The sequence below is a fragment of the Balearica regulorum genome, chromosome 3 (assembly GCF_011004875.1).
Source record: "Balearica regulorum gibbericeps isolate bBalReg1 chromosome 3, bBalReg1.pri, whole genome shotgun sequence".
In the NCBI taxonomy this organism is placed as follows: domain Eukaryota; kingdom Metazoa; phylum Chordata; class Aves; order Gruiformes; family Gruidae; genus Balearica; species Balearica regulorum.
This window is the reverse complement of record NC_046186.1, coordinates 8,157,781-8,180,170: the sequence shown is the minus strand read 5'-3', so window position 1 is coordinate 8,180,170 and position 22,390 is coordinate 8,157,781. Positions and strand designations below refer to the sequence as shown.

At 45.9% G+C, this 22,390-nt stretch overlaps 1 protein-coding gene across 2 annotated transcripts in view; it reads left to right on the top strand.

Moving 5' to 3' along the window:
• Nucleotides 1-9,168: 9,168 nt before the first annotated feature.
• Nucleotides 9,169-22,390, top strand: part of EVA1A (eva-1 homolog A, regulator of programmed cell death) — a 218,722-nt gene continuing 205,500 nt past the window's right edge. The window contains exon 1 of one of the 2 annotated variants that reach the window (XM_075750485.1): nucleotides 9,169-9,378. In XM_075750485.1, the coding sequence (XP_075606600.1) occupies nucleotides 9,279-9,378 (100 nt within the window). In that variant the 5' untranslated portion in view covers nucleotides 9,169-9,278. The remainder of the gene's footprint in view (nucleotides 9,379-22,390) is intronic. The other variant, XM_075750484.1, reaches the window with a different exon arrangement.

The following is a 22,390-nucleotide window of genomic DNA, read 5'->3' as shown; positions in this document are numbered from 1 at the left end:
AAAAACCTTTTAGAAATCATAACATTATTTTCCACTACACTGGTTCAAGTGTGTGCAGTATTATTGCACAAAGATAGGTGGGAGAGAGAAATTGCTGCTTCATTTTATGTCTCACTTAGCTTCCCCTGGATTCACAGCTGGGCTTTCACCTGAGAACTGGGCTTTACAAGCTTTGCTTCTCTGCTTCCTCCTCCACAGAAGCAGCAGCAGCTGTGGAGACTGGCTTCCTAAACGCGCTGAAGGCGGCCTCAACTCTCCTAGGTATCCGTAACACCACTTGTGGCAATCTTCTTTTGGTGAAAACCAAACTGCCTGAAATCAGCACTTAGGATTGGGACTCCTTTTAATGAACACAGCTGCTTTTACAAGGCAAGTAGTGACAGGACAAGGGGTAACAGCTTTAAACTAAAAGAGGGTAGATTTAGATTAGATATTAGGAAGAAATTCTTCACTGTGAGGGTGGTGAGGCACTGGCACAGGTTGCCCAGAGAAGCTGTGGCTGCCCCTGGATCCCTGGCAGTGTTCAAGGCCAGGTTGGATGGGGCTTTGGGCAACCTGGTCTAGTGGAGGGTGTCCCTGCCCATGGCAGGGGGTTGGACTAGATGATCTTTAAAAGGTCCCTTCCAACGCAAACCATTTTATGATTCTATAATTCTCCTCTATGGAAATGCACCTCAGAAGGTGCATTTTGCAGGAGGAGGGGTATGTGGAGGCTAGCTGGTGTGCTGAGTCAGGGTAGATTCAGTGAGCTGAAAGGAAATTATTTTACCTGTCACTGCAGGAAGGGAGAAGGTGGTTTGGCTAGATGTGTACGTCCAAGATGGGGTTGGCAAGTGAAGCAAGTGTGGTAATAAATAGAAAAGATTCTCCATGGCCAACAGCGTCTCAGGTTGAGAACAGCTGGGAAAGGCCTGTGCATGAAGTAGGACCCGGAGGATAACTGCAGACCAGGACAGGGAACAAGCAGAGTGGGGGGCAGCGGAAGGCTGGGAGGGTGATGCTGGCTTGTCAATCTATTGCAAAGGGCCGGTCCAGCAAAAATCGAGAAGGGTTTGGAAGCTGGCTGGGCTCTAGTCCCTTCTTACCTCAGTCTGAGGCAAGTTACTTGTGTATAGAAATGCCACCTTTTATACTAGTCTTACACAGTTCTCTGTTGCTTGCAACCACTAAGCTAGTGGTTAGCATACACACACAGCTCTGCACGTACCACTGCTGCCAGTCCCGACGGCACCTAGCCTGGTGAACTCAGACATTTGCAAATCTTCTTCCTTCCTCTGTGTAGCTGGTCCGGCAAGTAACGTTACCGCGTTAGGTATCAGCAATGTGTATTCCAGCCAGGTGCCCAGAGACAATGAATGCAATAAAATTTCAGTATGACCTTTCTGCAGCAGAAAGCGTCTCTTGCCCTAGAAGCAAGTTAACTGGAGTTCCCTAATGCCGGTGTTGTGGCTACAGAGTGCAAAAGTTTGAATGGCTCAAACTTCAATGCCATTGTAAGCTCCTTAGGCTGTTTTAGATGAGATAGTCCAGCACTGTCTGCAATGCCCAGCACACCTGGACTTTGTCACTGGATAGTCTCTTAAGACCATTGTAAACCAAATAACTAGAGATATTATTATCCTGAGTACTTAAATGCATGTGAAATCACACAGTTACTCTTGAAACAGTCCTTTCAAATAGAAGAGATTAAAAAAGGGAAAAGAAAATGTATTTTTAAGCACATGTGAAAGGAGAACATAAACCTGTTCTTTTTGCAAATGGCAGACCTAGTCCATTGTTTAATTTGCACTGATGCCAGTGAAATTACACTTGGGATTAATTTTACCCATTCAGCAGAAAGGCATTTCTTGTGATTCCCTATGATTTCTTACCAGTTTGTGATCTATGAGCTAGTGGGTTTTTGTGTAACTTTCTGTCTGTACAAAAATGAGGGAAATAATACCCTGTGCCCTTAAGGCAATGATAAGCCTGAGGCGAAAGCTGATCTGTCCGGTTTATGCTGGAAAGAAATTTGCTCACTCTGTGTTCCTCACACGTTCTTCAGCTCCGCCTTCCGTTAGATCTGTCCTTTAATAAAGAGAACATTAGCAAGTGTTAAGCATCAGTGAAATTGCTTTCCTACAATCTAGAATTGTTCAAACCCATCCATGATCAAAGATGTGAGGATGTGAGGGACATAGAGAGCTGTGTTGTTGGTTCGCTCTCACTGGAGAACACAGTCCTGGCCCTGAACCAAAGAAGCCAATAAGAGTTTTTTCAATGACTTCACCAGCTCAAGCTTCAGCCTGGTCTATGCTGAATGGTCTCTCCTGCTAACTGCTGTAGATAGGTGGGAGCACAGCAGGTAGCAACCTGGGCTGTAGCTGTGCTGGAGTCTGGAGGTGGGACTGCAGGACACACTATTGTTCCTGGGCAGCTCCAATCAGGCCTGCCTAGGCAGCAAGATGGAGAAGATGCTACAGCACAGGCAGAGAGTACCAGTCTGCCCTGAATCCAGGGATATTTATTCAGTTCTTAGCCCATGCCACTGCGCTTCACCATGGCTATTAAGAACTTCTGAAACACTGGTGGGACTTTTAGCACACATCATCTGACAATATTCATGCTACCAAACTCCAAAGCAGGATTTCTTCCCGCCTCTTGGAAATGGCCAAAGTCCCTGCTGACTCCCAAGCCATGCTCAGGAATTGTCTGGATGCCAGGTGCCTTGGGTCAAAAGTGTGCCAAGGACTGGTCTAACAGGTAACTGTAACCAGGTGAGCTGCAGTGCCTGTGTCCAGACCCTTGTTTGGTTCAGCTTATTACTGTAGATGTGGATATTATGCAAAGGCTTCATGGCCATGCTTGGAAACAATCAGTTTTGTGGGGAAAAAATGGTCTCTGGCCATGAAAATTGTTTCCTCAATGTAAATGTGCATTGTAAGTTGTAACGGTTGTTGCAATAAGGATGAGATGTGATTGTGTGTAGAGGATGTGAGCCCTTGAGGGACAGGAGGATCTGGGGGAGCACTGAAGGACTCTTTTGTTGTCCTTCATGCTACTGCACTTGCATGCCCTCAAGTTGGACTCCACACTACTCATCAGGTTTGGGATAGGTGCCTGTGGCATTATCTTAACTATCTTTTCAAGGATGAATGTTGAGATGATTCCCAGTTTGTATTAAATTGCATCATGGCCTGTTTCTCCCACAGGACAAGCAGGGAACTTCCAGACAAGTAAATCTGAGCAAGAATTCTGGTTCCTGTGGAAATGAACAACAATGTAAGTTATCTGTGAGGTTTGGTAGTAAAACAGGAAACAAAAGGGAAAACCATTGTGGAGATCAAGATTAAAAGGGGTCTGTAACCTGAAGTGACTCACGCCTATGTAGCAGCAGGACAGAGACAATTCTCCCTTGGTTACCATAGTGAGATAATAGAGAAGACATACTGCTGCTCACATTGAGCCAGCTGAGATGTCTCTGCTCTTCAAAGAAAAGACCATCTAGGTCACAGATAGATGCGTTCAGGTGTAAAATTCAGCCTTTTATCTAACAAGTACTCCCAGAGAACTATAGAATATACTAAAGGAAAGATAGCAGTGGCAAAAAAAAGCACCAATATGTACCATCATCCAATTGATGGAGAAATCTTCCTTGGAAAGGGAAAGTCCCAGAAGGAGGGACTGTTTACAAGGGCAAGTAGTGATAGGACGAGGGGTAATGGCTTTAAACTAAAAGAGAGTAGATTTGGATTAGATATTAGGAACAAATTCTTTACTGTGACGGTGGTGAGACCCTGGACCAGGTTGCCCAGAGAAGCTGTGGATGTCCCCTCCCTGGCAGTGTTCAAGGCCAGGTTGGATGGGGCTATGGGCACCCTGGTCTAGTGGAGGGTGTCCCTGCCCATGGCATGGGGGTTGGAACTAGATGGGCTTTGAGGTCCCTTCCAGCCCAAACCATTTTAGGATTCTAGGATTCTATGATTCTGAAACTGTTAGGAGAGGACTAATGAATCAGGTCAAGTGGGAGAATAGTTTCACATTACAGATATAAGAAGACAGTGCAAATCCTGAAGGTCTCAGTGAACTTCACGGTCTCAGCTGGGTGCTGTATGCCCACATAGCAAAAAAATCTTGTGGAACAACATCCAAACAGGCAGGACAGATGGAACAGAAGGAAAAGGAAGGATCCAGTTCACAGCTGAGGAACTCTGATCCTTGAAATCCTTGTCTCTTGAAATCCTTATGTGACTTACAGTGGAGTACAAAGATGAAGTATGAAGATGACTCCAAATCCCTGTAGTTCTAGTACAGTGATTAACCCAAGAACATCCTGTACACAAGACACCAACTAAACCCAGCTGGATATGCTGATCCCAGATAAAGCACCAGGCTGTACAGCATCCTCTAACATAGAACATGGCATCACTATACTAAGGAGAATGCCAGCTGAGAGAGGTTTCAACATCAATTACTTGGTGCAGACATGAGGAGAAAGTTTTCAGCTTTGTTGTGGATCACTTTGTAGTCTCCAAATATTTTATTTCTGACATTTTTGCACAATGGAAGATTTTGCATCACTGTACAACATTTCGCAATGTTTTAGTGAGATAAGTGCATCACTTGGGGCCTTTGCTCTATACAGAATTATGTTAAAGAACACCCTCACTCCAAACCTGTCCTACTATGTAGCAAAGTCCCCCAGGATTTATATTTTTGTAAACTGCGGTGATTGAGTGACACAAAATGTAAAAATTTCAAAGGCTTATCAGTTTGAATATTCTGCACAGCTGTTGTTTAACATTGAATATGGAGACAGGGGAGGATTTTACCTCTGAGATACTTGGTGTTGTATTGCAAAACTGCATTATGTGAAGTCCTGTGACTTCAAATTGATGAAAGCAAACAGTGCTTACTTCCATGAGTAACCCCATCTGTTTCCATAAGACACTTTCAGGGGAAAGATCAAAAAAAAAAAAAAAAGAGAACAAAGAGCTGTACTATGCTGGGAAGCTTTGCTATTTTATATTTGAAGCTCTGTCCACCCAGTTTAGATGTATTTCTATAGGTGTAAATGCACGTATACTTTGCCATTAATTTATAAGGAGGCAGTGTGGCCAAGTGGAAGGACCTCTATCTGGACTTAAAGATTAAAAGTATTTAATCTTTTCTCATCTCTGACAGTTTCCCCTGGCTGACCTTGAAAAAAGTAGTGACCTCAAACATATGACTGTGCTTTATCCATGTGTGAAATGGCAGAATGCAACGGTGGTCTTTTCGAGAGTGCTTTAGGACCTCACCTCACGGAAAGCACAGTAAGAAGTAAGAAATGTTATTAGGGTTCAGAAAGCAAGGCTGGTCCTAGCACATTTGTACATATAAATCTGCTTGTGACCGTGTAATCAAACATGGCTTCAACACTACATATGGTTCTCTAGCTGAAAGCTAATCCTGGTCCAGCTCTTCTAGTGACCATCCCTTCTTCAAGCTGTTAATGGTTTAGTCAGTGAGGTAGAGGTTAGTAGTGCAGGGTCAGCGAAAAATAGGAAAGCAAAAATCAGCCCTTGAAGGCAGCAAGATCAGCACATACAGCCTTAAACTGGGAATTGTCCTAACTGGGTCCATTCCTGATGACCGTTTATAAACTAGATGATGTCAGGATGACAAAATTGGCAAATTGTTTCATTTCTCAATGCCTCAGTTTCCCCAGTTGCAGTTGTACTTAACTGCTTTTAAAGCACTTTGGGAATTTGCATGTGGGTTTCAGATATTACAGTTTTACGGGTAGCAGGAGGAGGAGAGGACCTGCAGGAGAGAGGAATATGGAAGGAGAAAGAACAATGCACTTAAGTATCCTGGTCAAAAAGGAGGACTGAGGTAGAGTTGTTAATGACTAAATGACTAAATGTTAATGACTAAAGCCATTTTGGGATTCGGGTGACTAACTCCTGGATTAGCTCTGGCTGGGGAGGTACCCTGATCTCCTTGGAGGTGGGGCTGGTTGGTGTGCCTGCTTCTGGGTGGTGAGTGCCACAACGCTGGTTACTGCAGGGGAAGCTGAGAAGTGCTGAGCTCAGGCCCAGGCTCCGTGTATGTAACTAGGTGCTATGAACTTCTTTGCTTCTGAAGCTGGCCATATAGACCCCAGGTACTTCTTGCAATGATCAGGAAGGTATTAAAACCCAGCTCAGGCACAAGGCTCTGTGTCTTCTAGAGGTAGGAATTATGTTTAAGTATACCCAAACATCATTCTCCATAGTTACTTTGTAAAGAGAAAGAGAGCAAGCAATCATTCCCCCAAGCTAAGATGTAATGCTGAACTGCATCAGTACTGGCCTATCCTGCTTCTGGGTGGCTTTGGGGACAAGGGATCCAAGAGACTGTGTATATCATCATATGCATTATTACCTATTCCCAGGAGACATATTTAAAGGCATGGATGGATTTCAAGGGCTGCTATTTAGTTGGTGTCCTCTTGATTCACATTTACCCCATGAGACTATCTGTGACAGAGAGACCATCCTTTGTGCTGCGGTTGGGACAGGTGACTTCTTTCCATTTGAAACACACAGCTGATGTTCCCACATGCCCTAAGGAATAAGGGCTCTATGGAGATAGGCTTTACTGAATTGCTTGTTTCTCAAAGGCTGATAGATTTTTTTTTTTTTTTTTTAACAAACTTGCTTAAAAACAGAGCCCTCCCATGTAAACTTCCTCCTCTCTGGGTTGACTTTATTAACAATAACCTGAAGGGCTGCTCAAGCACACTGCCCATGTTTAGCCTTAAACCCCTTGTCACCAGAGTTTTTTTTCTTCCCCATATACTGAGTCAGCCAAACCTAATTACGCTTTAATCAGTAAAATCAACACCTGCTAACAGGGTGGGCTCTTTTCAGCAAATAGTGCTTCCCTTTTCCAGGGTGCTGATAAATTTCCAGGGGCCCTATTATTTCTTTGTCCAGCTGATAAGGAGCTTTGACTGATAATCTGGTAATGGGTATGGTTATCTCATGCCTATAAGGCAATAGCGGTGAATCTTCCTCTTGACAAGGGCAGAAAAACTAGGTGAGACAAGAATCATATGTAGATGCTAAGAGCCAAATGTCCTAATCCTTTCTCTTTAAAACTTAGGCTGGGAATTATGGGTCAGAGAGGTCTGGCATGTGGGATTAAAGTCTCAGGTGAAATAAAGAGTAAGGCAGCTCATAGAAGTTCCTGATCTTTGATCTTGCTTAGGCAGCCCTCTGCAAAAAGGTGAGGTGGCAGGATTGCCTGCAGAGAGCAGGGGCTGGATTGCGCAGAGCCTGCTGGACCTCAGGGTATGTCTCTGCTGTCAGGTCAACCCAGAGCCACCACTGTCCTTGAGAGGTGATTCATCTGCACCTTCACTGTAGATCTTCAGTGTGTGGAGAGCTGTTTGTGGGAAGGAGGGTTGCTTAGGTGCAGTTCAGGCCGGACCAGCCTCCTGTTCACGTGATCTGGGTGGATGGGGCGTGGACAGGATTCAAGCTCAAACTCAAGATTTCACACACTACCCTCATGCTCAGTGTGACTGGCTGGAACTTGAGCAAGCAGCAGTATGGACAGAAAGCAAACAGGGCCACAGGACTTACAGCTACCCTTGAGGTTTGCTTGCAGCACCCAGATCATCCCAGGACAGATTTCTGGTGGAAACAATGAGTGTGGTATTCATGACAGCACTCATGAAAATGTCTTTCACATATAATCTGACAGCCAGTCTGATTTTTGTCTGAGAACAGCTGAAACATCATTAGAAATTTCAGCATAAGAAACTCTTTACATGTGCATTCATCTCTGAAAAAACCCCCAGAGCTGAAGACTCTTGTTTTCAGCTCTAAGGTGAATGTTTTTGGAAAGTTTTGCTTAATTCCATGTGAATGAACAGGACAGAGGAGTAAAAACCAGTTGCGGTTTTTCCTTGGATGCTCCCACCCAGGTTATAGCTGACTAGGAGCTGCAGCTTTGTTCCGCAGCTGTGTGTGTGCCTGGCTCCATCTCCCCTTCCCTGCCAGCCCCGCACAGTGCTGCTCCATAGGTTTGTGTAGGTGTGTACCCAGGCTGCTCAATGGCTGGTGTTGACTTTGCCTGTGAAAGCTATCCCCCTGCTCTCTGCACTATCACTCAGTCTCTGTTCTAGCCTAGATGCATTGGTTACGTTCGTTATTTATATGCTAACCTATGCCTGAGCTGCAGCTAATGCTGATGACCAAAGCCTGGGATCTGCTTCCTATACCCAGGGAGAACAGGGTCCACCCGTCCACTCCACCTCTGTGTCCCCAGAGCTCAGCTCAGCTCTTCCAAGTTCACATGCTGCCAGGATACGGATGAAGATCGGGCAGGATCGAGTACTGGATGTGGTTCCAGGTGAGCTGGAGCCTTCCTTTAACTCTGCAGGGTGAGCCAAGTCCATGCTAGTTGGAGGTTAAAGCAATTGCTATGGAAGGAGACAGGTCTGGGTCTGAACACCTTATGATCTGCGTGAAAATAACTCTGTTGAGCTTGATGGAGGGGTGAGTGGGATTGAGGGAGTCTGGCATGGCTGGCTGTGGTCAAGAGGAAGGAGAGTTTTGGATATGTGGACTGACACCAATCCCAGTCCTGCAGTGAGATCCAGGAGGATTTGATCCCTGGGCCTGTGCAAAGTTTGCTCCATTGTAGGATCACTCTCAATGGTGGACACAGCTGAAGAATGGTCCTGTCACCAGTCTGGCCGGAGACACCACAGCTCACACTGATTTCAGCAACAGCTACAAATATCTGTCACTCCCCAAATCCTTGTGAATTCAGGCATTTGTTTTGTGCTCCCTCCTTTGAAAATACTGCCCATCCTTCTGTCTGTCCGCACCGGAGGGACAAGATCCCTGGCTATCTAACCCAACAGCAGCCAGGCTTCTCCAAACCGGCCCCCCAGGGCACCCCCTCTCCTGATTCCACCCCCCCCAACAGCTTGCAGTGCCGCTGCTGGACAGCAATAAGAGTCTGCAGCAATTTGGGGCGAAGCGATGGCTTTTAGGACCCTGGGACCTCCGCCAAGGCTCAGGTAGGTCTGTCTCATTCGTCAGCCTGGCTCAGCCGGGATTCATTCACTCCCAGGGATGTGTGTGAGTGTGTGTGTGTGTGTGTGTGTGTGCGCGCTGAGTGCTTTTCCTTCCCCGCTGCTCCCTGTGATCCTTCCAAGCAATGGGACTAACGCTGTTCTCCGGGCAATGAGTGCTGGATTGGGGCAGAAAGCGCTTTCTTTTTCTCTGGAAGAAAACAAACCGTGAGGATACTTAAGGATGTGCTGTCCAGATGTGTCTCCCACCTCCACCTTCCTCATAGGACTCGTGTGCTTGACAGCTTGCAGCAACTTTGCTAAGACTTCTGCAGACTTCTCAGGTAGGGGAGAAGCGCGGATCTTTTCGTGTGCTGGACGGATGGAGGTTACGGATGGGAGCTCTTACTGCAGTGCTCAGGAGCAGCTCGGGGAAAGTGGATGTGAGCAGATCTGGGATAGCTATGCGGGGAGTAATTTTAATCTTTTTTTTTTTTTTTAAATAAGCCGATGAAACGGATCTTCCGTAAGAGGATTCTGAGTTTAAAAGCTTTTCTCAACAACCCTTAGCAAAACTATTTCAAGCGGAGTCAGGCTGAGTAACTTTGGCAACGAGGAAGGGGATAGTGTTAACTTGTGTAAGTTTGTAGCAGGTTTTGTGCTGTGTTTCTCTGAGGAGTGAAATAAGCTATGTTAGGAGACAGGGAAGGTCTAGGACATAAATTAAAACTAACATAGCAGGACCAAGTTATTTTGTTATGGGCCAGATTCCCCTCCTCTTAACGTACAGCCTCCTGCGCTGAGATAAAGGGGATGCTACATGCACAGAATGAATTATATTTTGAGCCTATGTTTGCTTAAGCCAGGAGAAGTGTCTCATTTCTAACTCATTTCTGAACCTAAAAATGTTGACAGCACTTGTTTTGAGTGGTGCACAGCAGGTAAATACACAGCACTTTGAAGGTATGGAGTCCCATATAAGTTTTATAACTATGTACTGCTGCATCAGTCACTTTAAAATTGCCTTTCTGCTTCTGTTCTTTGTGGATGTGCATATGGGTCAGAGAAAATATAACAGATCTCATTTTACAGTTGAGCAGGATTGATTAGTTTGCTCGGGAATGGCTAGGGACAGTAACTTTGCTTTTGGGATACTGGCTCTAATTTTGGGTGTTAGTGTGAAGATCTAGTTTGGCATATTCTTAAGGTATGCATTGCAAAAATCGTAGTGGATAAGAGCTGCCAGTTACAGTTTGCTGATGAAAAAGTGCCTTTAGCAAGAGCTGAATCTCACTGGACTCTGGTTTCAACACATCACAACACTGCTGCTCGCTTTCTGGGAGCGCATGTGTCTGCGTGCTGTGAGAGATTTGTGTTAGAAAGGAGGAGCTTGTGGTGGAGGGTGGGACAACATATACAGGGGTTTGAAGTCTTAATGCGAATTGAAGGGGGCTGACTCGCTTGTGACTCAGCCTCCTTAGGAGGCAGAGCAGTCCTGGGGGCTGCCATTCAAGGCAGATCTGCCTCTGAATGGAAAGGAGTGAGGCATTTCCCTGTTTCTGGTGTGCGTTTATCTCTTTCTTGGCATTGAGCTTTCTCTGTGCTTCTCCCTGCAAGCAAGTTAATGCAGAAGGGATGCATGGAGTGGGCACGACAGGAGCTAAAGCTGCAATGGAGAAAGTACTGGTCCTTCTAAAATATAGATAAAGTTTGTCTCAGCCAGGCCAAATTCAAAACAAGATCATGTTTTCTGCAACACCCAGCTGTACTGTCACGCACTGGGAGAAGAGGGGTGGCTTAAAGCCCTGTGTGTGTGCACGGCAAGGCTGTACTCTGACGCAGGGTCTGTAATTACAACAGCGCAACCTCCTGTGTGTTTCCACAAGTGTTGAAATCTTCTGCCAGATCCAAGCCATGTTTCCTGATAGCAGGCTTGGCAAATGTCCCCAGTCTTGTTGGACTGACTGTACCTTGCAGGACAGGAAACACAGTTTGCTGCAGGAAAGGGCTGTACCCAGTGTGTAGCAGCTCGAATATGGTTTTGTAAGTTCAGGAGCTGGGTAGCCACAAGATGAAAGGGAGTAGGAAAAGGTACAGCATTTCCCAAATCACACCTTGTGCTTCCCCAATACATTTTGCATTTTATCTTCCTCCAGTGCTTGAGGGCATGCACAATGTGCCTCGGTGAAGGAGTAGTGGCCCTGATAACTCTTCCTACCTGATAGAGCATCTTGTTTGTTACTGTTCCCCCTGCATATTGTCAGCTGGCATGAGGATGTACATGAGTATATTTTAACATAATTTGACTGTAATGGTTTCTGGCCACTTACATACTTTTTCTGTACTTCGGAGTGTTGTGGGTTCTCCAGCATGGCTGGAATTGAGGAGGTGAATGTCTTTGGGGAAGCCTTATAGCCTTACCATATGCCATCTCAGCTAGAGGTGGTGCATCCAAAACATGAATTGTCTGCATCCCAAGGAGATGAATAGATTTGTATTGATTATTGCTGCTGAAAAATGCAAGGCTTCCTGTGATCCCTTGAGAGGTTTCTGCAGCAGTTTGACTGCTGCCCACATGCTGGAGGGAGATGACTCAGCTCACCTGGCTTTTCCAGGTTACAAATAGCAGTGGTGTCCAGAGAGAGCATTCTTTGGAGAAGAATGTTTTTTTAAACTCAGTCCTGTAGACCTTGTTTAGCAGCGAAGCTTCTCCAGCTCTCAGCTTGGTTTGACTCAGTGCTGCCAGGGAGGTGCTGCTGTTAGTCATAGGTCACGGTGTTTTTGCGATGGGCCAGACAGAGGGCATAGATCCAGCCCTGGAAAGAAAGAGTTTAGGGATGGCCAGTCATGAGCTCTGAGGAGATCACAAGATCTAAGCAGATCACAAGCAGCACTGACTCAAAAACAGCAGCTATGCACCAGGACTGGCTGAAAGACTTAACAAGAATTGCACACCCACCATGTCCCGTGGCTCCCAATACTCTCCCACTGGCTGGGTCTTCAAGGTGTGTGTCTCTGGGCTGCAGGAAGATTTCTTTTTTACATAGGTCATGAGAAGGCACCCTGAGAGGGTAAGCAGAGGTACGGTGAACTGGGTTGCTTGCGGAAAGCACAGGTAGAGCTGGTGGGATCTCCATCATCTCAGCTCCCAGGCCTCTGAATGCATGGTCTCACACTGTGGCTCCATCCCTCCTGTTTGAACAGCTCAAATGCCACAACGTGAACATGATGAGTGTATGTCCTGCTAGGGACTGGTGCAATCTGAGATGTAAGAATTAAAATTCCTTTAAAGTGAAGTATTTGAACTATGTGAAGAGTTTTGAAGTTGTTTTCTTTAACAGTTCTTTAAACATTGATGTTTGCAGGAGGGTATGGGGGTAGGAAGCAGGTCCTTGGGGAGAGAGTGGAGTTATCAGGCACTTTGCAGCCACTTCTTAAGAAGGCCTGGACTTTTTCTCTGTGGCTGCTTGTAGTACGGGCTCTTGATCTAATCTCATTCTGTGATCGGTTCTTGTGCTCAGGACTGTTTGAAGGCTCAGGACCTAGTGTCATGATGTGTCACATACTCCTTATGTTCAAGGTGACACTTGAAGAATGTGATGAGGTGTGGGGTAGGAGGCAGGTCTTTTGAGTCTCTGTACTTTAACTATAAACCCTTAATCCTAATCTCAGTCCCAGCAATGAACTCTCCCAGTTGATAAAACTTCACCTTTGTTTTAGCCCTTTTCTATTTGTGGTGGGAATCCAAGAGAAAGCAATGGCTTGTGCTGCCAGAGGAAGCTATGCCATAGCTCCTCTGTGTAGGCTCTGGGAGGTAGTGATCCATCAGCTTGCTTCTTAGAGGAACTCGGTTAATGAAAATGGGGCCAAAATTAGTCTTTGGTGCTAACTTAAAATGCAGGTGTTGAAAGCTTAGTCGAAAGATTAGTCAACAGCTATTGCTTGTATCCCATGTGCTGTGTCTAGCTCCAAGCCATGGGATTCCTGTCTCTGAAGCTGATTCATGCAAACACATGTTGAATTCTGCTCTGCCTACTGCCAGCCAAAGTGACCATTTAATTTTCAGCTGCATACCTGCAGGGAATTAGACTTACGTGGTTATGATGCCGTGCTCCAATTCTATTCCCTCCCTCAATAACTTTGCCATTCCTTAGCTAATTTCAGGCACATTGAACAGAAAGGCAGTGGCATCAGATCTACGCAATTGCTACAAGTTTCGTGTTAGCGGAGACAGATCCTTCACTACTGCCACAGTGCAGAAAAGGCTGTGCTGTAAACTCAACCATTTGCAAATATCAGAGAATCCACTGCAGGGACTTAAGCCAAAAACTTCGGTTTCTAGGCATGGAAAGAGCTTTGATGGGAGCTCGTGCCTTTTCTGACACAGGACAACCCAGCTGCAGGGCATAAAGCTGTAGGAATAACATCCCAGTAGTGCTACTCCCCCTGGGCCTGCTTTAATATTCATGTTCTTTGCATTATATTTGGCACAAGCTGGATGTGAGCAGCATTTTGCTTAAGGGAGCTGATCCGGCGTGGAGCCAGAGGAATACTGATAACTCCCATCCACACCCTGCAGGTGAGCCCTGGGTAGCTTTCGGGACCTCTCCCTAGAGGCTCTTCCTGGCTTTGAAAGCACAAAGGTTTGTTGTTGTTTCCCCCCCCCCCCCCCCAAGAATGGCAGGTTTCAAGTGAAAGCTGCTTTTGCCACCTCCCTGCTAATTGGCTCAGTGTGTTTGTTTGAGCTGATGAGGGCTGGGGTTGGGAGGAGAAAGGCACTTCTCCCTGATTGCATTTAATCAGTCTGTAATACAGGCAATTTGTTTGACAAGTCCATTCACCAAATTATCACCAAAATCTACATGCTAACAGCTTTTGAATGGCTTTAGTCAGACTTTGATACTGGTTTTGAAGCCCTGAATAGGTCGATGGTGTCAAGGGGGGTCCAGGATTTCCATATGTTGAAAGCTGCAGGCTATGAAAGGGGGATTTTCAAGAGAAAGGCAGATACAATTTCTTTTCCAGTGCAGTGGTGTAACTCAGTAATGAGGTTTGTGCTTTTGACCTCAGGGACAAACAGACGTACTTAGACTTCGTTTAAAGACTGAGCTAAACCCAGGCCACCTCCACACCTTTTCTTGGTGAAGGGCTCTGAGTGATGAGGTTGGATGGATCTCAGGCCACTGCTTGGAGAGGTCATTGCCCCAGGCAATGTTTTCCTCCTCAGCTGGAGGTCATATGTGCCAACCCATCCATCAGAGCTGTATGGGTTGCAGTTTGGCTTACTGAGAGAGGTCTGTGCTAGGGTAGAGAAATTCTCCTTTGCAGAAGTGACAAAATCCAAAACCTCATCAAAGCCAGTTAAAAACCACTGTTGGCCTCTTTTGGTGATGTTCTGGAGATGTGGCGGCACGGTCAACTGTAGGGGATGGGTGTGGGGAGCTGACGGGGATAGCTGGGTCTGGCAGCCGTGGCTGACCAGTTCTCACGAGGGAAAGCTGTATTTGGTTTTGTGTCATGTATCTGTCAGTGGGCAGCAGTTTAAAGGCCTCAGAGAGCTGAGAGGTGTTGGAGGAGGAAATCAATGGGGGGGATATCAAATGCCAGTTCTGCTGCTGTTGGGAGAGGAGGAGAAGCAGCAGCACAGAAGCTGGGGCTATTTTGGTACCCTAGAGAGTTGTTCTGATTTGTCAGCTGGGGTGCAGCTTTGTGGGCATCAATATACCACATTAAGCAAAGATGCAAGTGTCTGTGCACTCCTGTCCTGAGGCTTGTTCCAGAAAACACTGTGGATTTCCCAACTTTTGTGATGATAATTTTGTGAGGGAGGACTCAACGCTTGCTGACTCTTAAAATGTTCAGAGTTTATTTTTACTGACGGCTGAGGCGACCAAACTGAGCTTCAGGAAGAGAAACACGTGTTTCCAATTCCATGTGTTTGTGGTCCTGGGCTGTGACCAGAGGCGCTGCTGTTACTGCTGCGTAAAACCAGCTGCAGGTCTGTGCTGGTGGTGCTGGGGAAAGGAGGCACTGTCAGGGAGGGAGGGATGGATGGATGGGGTTGCTGTGGGTGCCAGGATGCCTCGTGAGGGGTCCGTGTGAAACCTCATGTAGGCAATGACTTCAAGCTCAAGAGCCACGTGTATGCATCTGGCTCACGTCATCTGGAAATCCGCTGGTTTAACCATCAGAACTGTCATCAAGAGCCAAGAGACCCCAGGGATCCCAACATGTGTGTGATGATTGGTAATGTTTATATAGTATCTAATAATTGCTGTGGCCCAAAAGCTGATCCACTGATGCAAACTTTTGTCAGTTCCAGGAACACTTTATTTAATTAGTATTAATAACAGCAACAACAAAAGTTCCACTGTGATAATTTTAATCGCTTCAAAGTATCCCAGGTTATCAGTACCCACTAGATGCACAGTCTGTTTGAGGAAAATGTCCTTGCAGCATTCTTCCAATGTCTGTGTGTTATTAGGGATACCAATGCTGCAGAATTAAAGAACGCAGCTGTTTATGTCCTCAGGTAAAACTTGTTCCCTGATTTAAGACTCTATGAGGGCAGATATTGTATAACACAAATAGTTCTGTCAATTACATTAAAATTCTCACTATTTTTTTTTAATCCTTTCTCAACTGTGATACTTGGATGCTAAAATGATAATTTAAGCTGGGAGGGGGCAGAATAAGCTTAGTCTCAGCAGTGGGAGAAGAGCTATGTATTTACACTTGGCACTTTTGCTGATCCTTTTGTTGACGGTAATTTAAACATGGCCTGATCTCCCAGAGTGCTTGGTGTTCAGAACTGAAAATTGGACAGTGCTGTGTTTAGGTGGGCGTGCAGTGATTTAGGTGGCCAACACCAGGACTGTTTTCGTGTCTTATTTGGGATTGGCTGCTTGTGCTTGGAGCATTTGTGCATGTATAGATTGAATTTTCTGGTTTCCATTCCAGGATAGCAATCCCAGTCCCTGTGGGGGACCATTTGAAGCAACTACCCCTAGGTTTTTTTGGTGCTATCATTCCTTTTTCTCCAGATACCCAAGACCTTCACAGATTCAGTCTGTTTCTGTCCCTTGAAATGCATGTGGCTGTCTGCAGGAACAGACCCAACATGCTACTCAAAGTAGTTCAGAGGACTTTTGATCAGGTTGGGTTGGTGAAATGCTACAAGGCTCCTTGTGTTCTTACCAGTGCTCTGCCTCACTGATCTGGTGCTGCTGTTGTCTGGGATTCCCAAGAAACAGGCAAGGGCCAAATTCTGCTCAGCTGTGAGGCAACTTTGCTGACCTGCCAGGATGCACAGAAGTTAATTCCAACTCACCTTCTTGCTGATTAAATCTGTTATAGAAGTAATAATTGTGAACGTTTTAAAGGAAACTCTTGGGTTACCTATTATTATTATTTACGTAGCTACACCTTTTACACGAGCGAAGATGGTGAGTTGTGTGTGTCTCAGTCTGGGTTTGGGCTGATCCAAGTATGCCTGGCTCAGCTCACTGGCTGAGGATGTGAGCTTATCCGTAGTAATTTATGTACGGGGGTGCTTAATGGTTGGCTGCCTGGAACCTAGTGCATGTCTTTTATGTCAGAGAGACAATGATGGTTTGGCAGTTCTGAGTTATGCAGTAAAATAATCTTGTCTGGGTCTCTTCAAATATGCCGTGTGCTCTTGAAGAGAGTTGGTAGATGCTGTGGTATCAGCGTTGATGAGGCTCCTTTGGATAATAAGGTCTGCTGTACAATAGTCACTCTTGGATCCATCTGGATCCTTGGATGAAGATGGAGCGGTGTGTGTGGGACCTGCAGTTTGGGCAACCTCTCCGAGTGGTCAGGTTTCAGAAGTATACTTGAGTTAACAGATGGATGTAGCATACTGCAGCAGAATTTGCAGTAGATGTTGTTCAAGCATTTTAGCTGTGGTGGGCAGGGGAGGTCACATCCACCTGCTGGCAAAGTATCCCACATCATTAACAACAGACAAAGAAAGATGTAAAAAAAAATAAAATAAAATTGCTTTTTAAATGTTACATTAAGAGAAGGCGACCTAGGGGGGGTACAAGAAGTTTTATCAGCCACCTACAATCAAAGAACTTCACTATACGCTTTTGTATGTCATCTTTGCACCTGGTATCAACACACTAGTTGCCAGCAGAGACACTTGTCATTCCTCCAGCAGCCCATAAAAGCACCAGAATCGCCAGGGTGTGAGAAAGGGCTGTCTGCAGGTAAGTTACCCTAAATCCTCGATAGACTAGGTACCTGAGGGTGCTGCTTTTTGAAAAGGGACCATTCAGACCACCTACTCTGAGACCCCCTATGTGATTGTGTTGTTTTATTTTAATCTGCTATCAGATGCCTGTGGTTTTGCTGCTATGATATTATTGACATGTGTTGTATTAGCCTCAAGGGTTTAAAATGGGCTTTTACTCCAAGTAAATATAAAAACAAACACAGCAGTGGAAGGATTTTCTGCTGATTTTTCCTCTGTAATTTTTGTATCACTCTGTGGGCTGGGGTGACCCACATCCTGTGCCTACAACCTGTGGACTTAGCCGTGATCTTTTCTTGCTTGCTCCTCTGCATTTATATTAAGGTTGCTCTATGGCAGGTGCTATTCCTGGCATCCATTTCCCATGTTTGCTGTATTTTGCAAAGGCTTTTGGCTCACAGGTTTTCCTTTGAAGCTGTTTTGGGCCAAGAGTGCAGACACTTAGTGCAATTAGACTGATAGATGGTAACTTGAGCTGCTATAACTAGATTATGTTCTGTTTTGGGCCCCAGTCTTTGGGAAATCTCTTAGGTCTGTGGTTTGTGTGGGGCCGGTGAGTGCAGTGCTGCTGTGGCCCTGGTGATGCCCATAAGATGCTACAGGACAAAATTCTGCACTTTGATTTTGAAAAAGTTTAGCTTTTGTGTGGAACATTCAAAGAACAGCATTAAGGTTGCAAATCAAGCATTTGGAAGTTAAGTAACGTTAAAATTAAGGTAGTTTTAACTACTTGAATCCAGTCCTTTGGGCTTTTACGTTATGAGTTACTCTTTAATGAGCACATACTACTTTTTCTTCACTTCCTTGGGACTCCTGTATTATCCAATGCACAGGACAGCTGCCTCACAATGATTTTCTTTATTCTTCTGGTTCGTTATAGCCCTAGGGCCTTATTTACCATTTGTTATTTAAACCCTATTCTGCTTGTTGTGCGTGTCCCACAAACAGGGGTGTACTTACCCTTCTGGGAGGAGAGTCTGGAGTGTTACCTGCATTGAACAGATGAGGATCCAAGGCAGAGAGATTAGCATCAGGAGCTCTAACTGCCCAATAATTCAGAAGTTGTTCAGTATCTATCCTTTTCTCCAGGAGCAGCCCCTTACCCCTCCTCTCAAGCTGTGATAGGCAGGAAGAAATATGTGGTACTTGATACACAATTCCTTCTCCAATATATGCAAATGGGTTAAAATGAGCATTACAGTTGCAAAGTCAAGTGCATGTAACTAAGTGTTTTGGGTTAACCCCAGCAGGCAGCTAAGAAGCACACAGCTGCCTGCTTGCCTCCCCTTCCCACCCCCGGTAGGACAGGGGAAGAGGAAAAGAAGAGTAAAAGCAAGAAAACTTGTGAGTTGAGATAAAAATAGTTTCATAACTAGTGAAGGAGAAGTGGAATAAAAAAGAACAGAAAATAAATGATGCAAAGCAATCACTCACCGCCTCCCCAGCTGGTTCCCAAGCAAAAGATGGCTAACATACCTGTGTTGGGTTTGCATGGCAAGGTTTTGGTAGCAGGGGGGCTACAGGGGTGGCTTCTGTGAGAAGCTGCTGGAAGCTTCCCCCGTGTCTGACAGAGCCAATGCCAGCCGGCTCCAAGACAGACCCACCGCTGGCCAAGGCCAAGCCAATCAGCGCCTCTGTGATAACATATTTAAGAAGGGAAAAAAACCAGTTAGAGAGTGCTTTTGCAGCCAGAGAGAGGAGTGAGAAGATGTAAGAAACTCTGCAGACACCAAGGTCAGTGCAGAAGGAGGGGCAGGAGGTGCTCCAGGCGCCGGAGCAGAGATCCCCCTGCAGCCCGTGGTGAAGACCATGGTGAAGCAGGCTGTCCCCCTGCAGCCCATGGAGGAAGGATGAGGGGGTGTAGAGATTCCACCTGCAGCCCGTGGAGGACCCCACGCCAGAGCAGGTGGAGACACCTGAAGGAGGCTGTGACCCCGTGGGAAGCCCGCGCTGGAGCAAGCTCCTGGCAGGACCTGTGGCCCCGTGGAGAGAGGAGCCCACGCCAGAGCAGGTTTGCTGACAGGACTTGTGACCCCGTGGGGGACCCACGCTGGAGCAGTTTGCTCCTGAAGGTCTGCACCCCATGGGAGAGACCACGCTGGAGCAGTTCGTTAAGGACTGTCTCGTGTGAGAGGGACCCCACGCTGGAGCAGGGGAACGATGAGAGGAGTCCTCCCCCTGAGGATGAAGAAGCGGCAGAAACACCGTGTGATGAACTGACCGTAACCCCCATTCCCCGTCCCCCTGTGCCGCTAAGGGGGGGCCGAGGTTGAAGCCAGGAGTGAAGTTGAGCCCGGGAAGATGGGAGGGGTGGGGGGAGGTGTTTTAATATTTGATTTTATTTCTCATTCCTCCACTCTGTTTTGCTTAGTAATAAATAAGATGAATTCCCTCTCTAAGTTCATTCTGTTTTGCTCATGAGGATAATTAGTGAGTGATCTCTCCCTGTCCTTATCTCGACAAGCTTTTCATTGTACCTTTTCTCCCCTGTCTAGTGAAGGAGGGCAGTGATAGAGCGGCTCTGGTGGGCACCTGGCCCCCAGTCAGGGTCAACCCACCACAGTACCTAAACCCCACCCTGCTCCACTCTGTTTTATTGCTGAACATGACGTTACATGGCATGGAATATCTCTTTGGTTAGTTGGCGTCACCTGCCTGGTTGCATCCCCTCCCAACCTCTTGTGCACGCTCCAATCTGTTCGCTGGGGAGACAGAGTGAGAAACAGAGAAAGTGTTGATGCTGTGCAAACATTGTTCAGCAATAGCTAAAACATTCATATGTTATCAGTACTGTTTTGGTTACAGGTCCAAAGCACAGCTCTGTATGAGCTGCTATGAAGAAAATTAACTCCATCACAGCCAGACTCTGTGTGCTAAGGAAAGGGCAGCATTACACCTGTGTTTTATATGTAATATGAGCTGGAGGTGGATGTGATAGCAAGCTTTTGGTTGCCAGATATGATCTGAGCCCATAAAGTGCAGTGGTAAAAAGGGTCTGGTTTTGCACAGCGTTTTTTCATAGAGCGGGCACGCTTTGAGGGTTACTTGATTTGGGATGAGATAAGAGTACTTAAAATTGGGTTACAAATTTGGGGTCAGTCCTTGGAATGTATTCCAAGAGATCCTTAAAAATGAGTTTTGAAGACATTCCCCCTCCAAATTTGTTGTTTTTTTTTTTCTTTCTGTCTCTTCATAGGAGAAAAAAAATGCAAATGTCTATTCAAAGGTACAAATAAAGATCCTCTGGTGCAAGTGGTGTCACTAAAAATAGAACCTTTGGGATTTGTCCAGTTTAGTTTCTCTCTAGATTTTTATTGTGTGGGTAACCCCTTGGAAGCTGAGGTTGTTGATCTGACTGTTTCCAAAGCACGTCCATCTCTTTTGTACAGGGGCCGCTTCTGTTGTGTTAGCACTGTTTGCTTCCTGGTTTATGTGCTCAAGCTGAATTCCAGCTCAAAGAGGTTAAAGCTTTATAAACGTGAGTTGAGCAGGGAAGTGGCTCCACAGTTGATGATGAAGCGCACACATCTGCGACCCACGCTGTGCTCACATGTTAGTTTATTGTTACCCTCACAATAAAGGATAGCACTGGTTTTTGTTCAGCTAAACAACTTTGATGGAATGAATTGTATAGAAAAAGAATAGATGAAGTCTGGCTGTTATTTGCCAAAATGTTCTTTGTTTTAGCTGCGTTGTGTGGAACGCAGAACTCCCAGAAGAGGATAGTGTCTATGGCAGCCAAGGGGAACTGATGGACTGGATAGCGAGGCAGAGACAGAGATTCAGCAAGAAGGGATGAAAAAATTTCCTGATTCTTCCTGCCCTTTGGGTTTGCTTGTCTTTAGCTGACAGCCCCAGGCTTTCACTTGGGCTACACTACATCAGCAGAGGCTCTGCTATACCAATAAGTTGCACTGTAGATGTGGTTGATGCCATTTGGCTTGGATTTGGTTCAGAGTTAGCATGTGCAGATAGCAGTTAGTTAGTGCATTCTGGCAGTGGTATAGCAGGTGGCTGGAGTGTCAAGGTCTATCAGCAGCTGCAGGAAACTGAATGCGTGGTGATAGACAATCCATTTTTCTTGCTGGATACATGAAAATCACTTTTTCTTTATCTCTCTTTTCTTAAACATTGTCCATATAACTGGAGGGCAGGGTTCAAGTTCAAACTGATAAGATTATTTTGCTTCCCTAAGCTGCGTGACAATGGTCCCCTTGGCAAATTAAGCCATGGACTTCCTTTTGCTGTAATGGGAATCAATCTCATTAGAAACAGAGCTGGATTAGTGAAGAGTCCAACCTACCATACAGACACGCATTCCGACCCCAGCAGGCCTGAAGTGCCTTTTGTTCACTCCAGCCTCCTCTGCGTTTTCCCATCACTTATACATCTGTGTGGTGGAGCTGGTGGTGATTATTTCTGCTCAAGAAAAGCCTGCTGGCAGGTGAAAAGGAAGTTGATTGGCCAGCATGATATCACAATGTGAATGATAAAGTGATTTTTAAATGTTTCCCTTGATTTAAGTTGTTGGAGTGCAAGACTGATTAAGATGCCTGTTGCAGGGTATTGGAGATTACGGGCCACTCTTCACTGGTTTGACCTGTGAGACAGAAGATGATCCTTTTATGCCTCTCAGCATTACTTTCTTCTACAGATCAGAAAATCTGGACCTATTTACACCAACCTCTCCAATGTCTGGACACAGGAAGCTCTTTCTGCTGGGGAAAAGAAAGACACCTGTGTTGGGTCTGTCTGTCTGTCTTGGTGATGGTTATCAGCTCTTGATGAGTTGTGTGTAGACTGTCCAAGCTACTTTATCAAGCAGTTAGGACCAAGAGCCTTGAGCTGGCTCAGTGCGCAGCAGTGCCAGCAAGAGAGCAGCATGACTATGCCTGCAGCAGGCTTTCAGGGAGTTGTTGTGGCACAGTAACAGTGCTGAGCTGTGGCGGTGCTGCTGCTGGAGGTGCTCATGTGGATGTCTGTGTTGCTCCTAGCTCAGTGCTGGTGTTGTACATGCTGCTGATGTCTGTTGTTTGCTTGCTTCCCTTTGCATCCTCACGTTCTGCTTTTGGAATCCG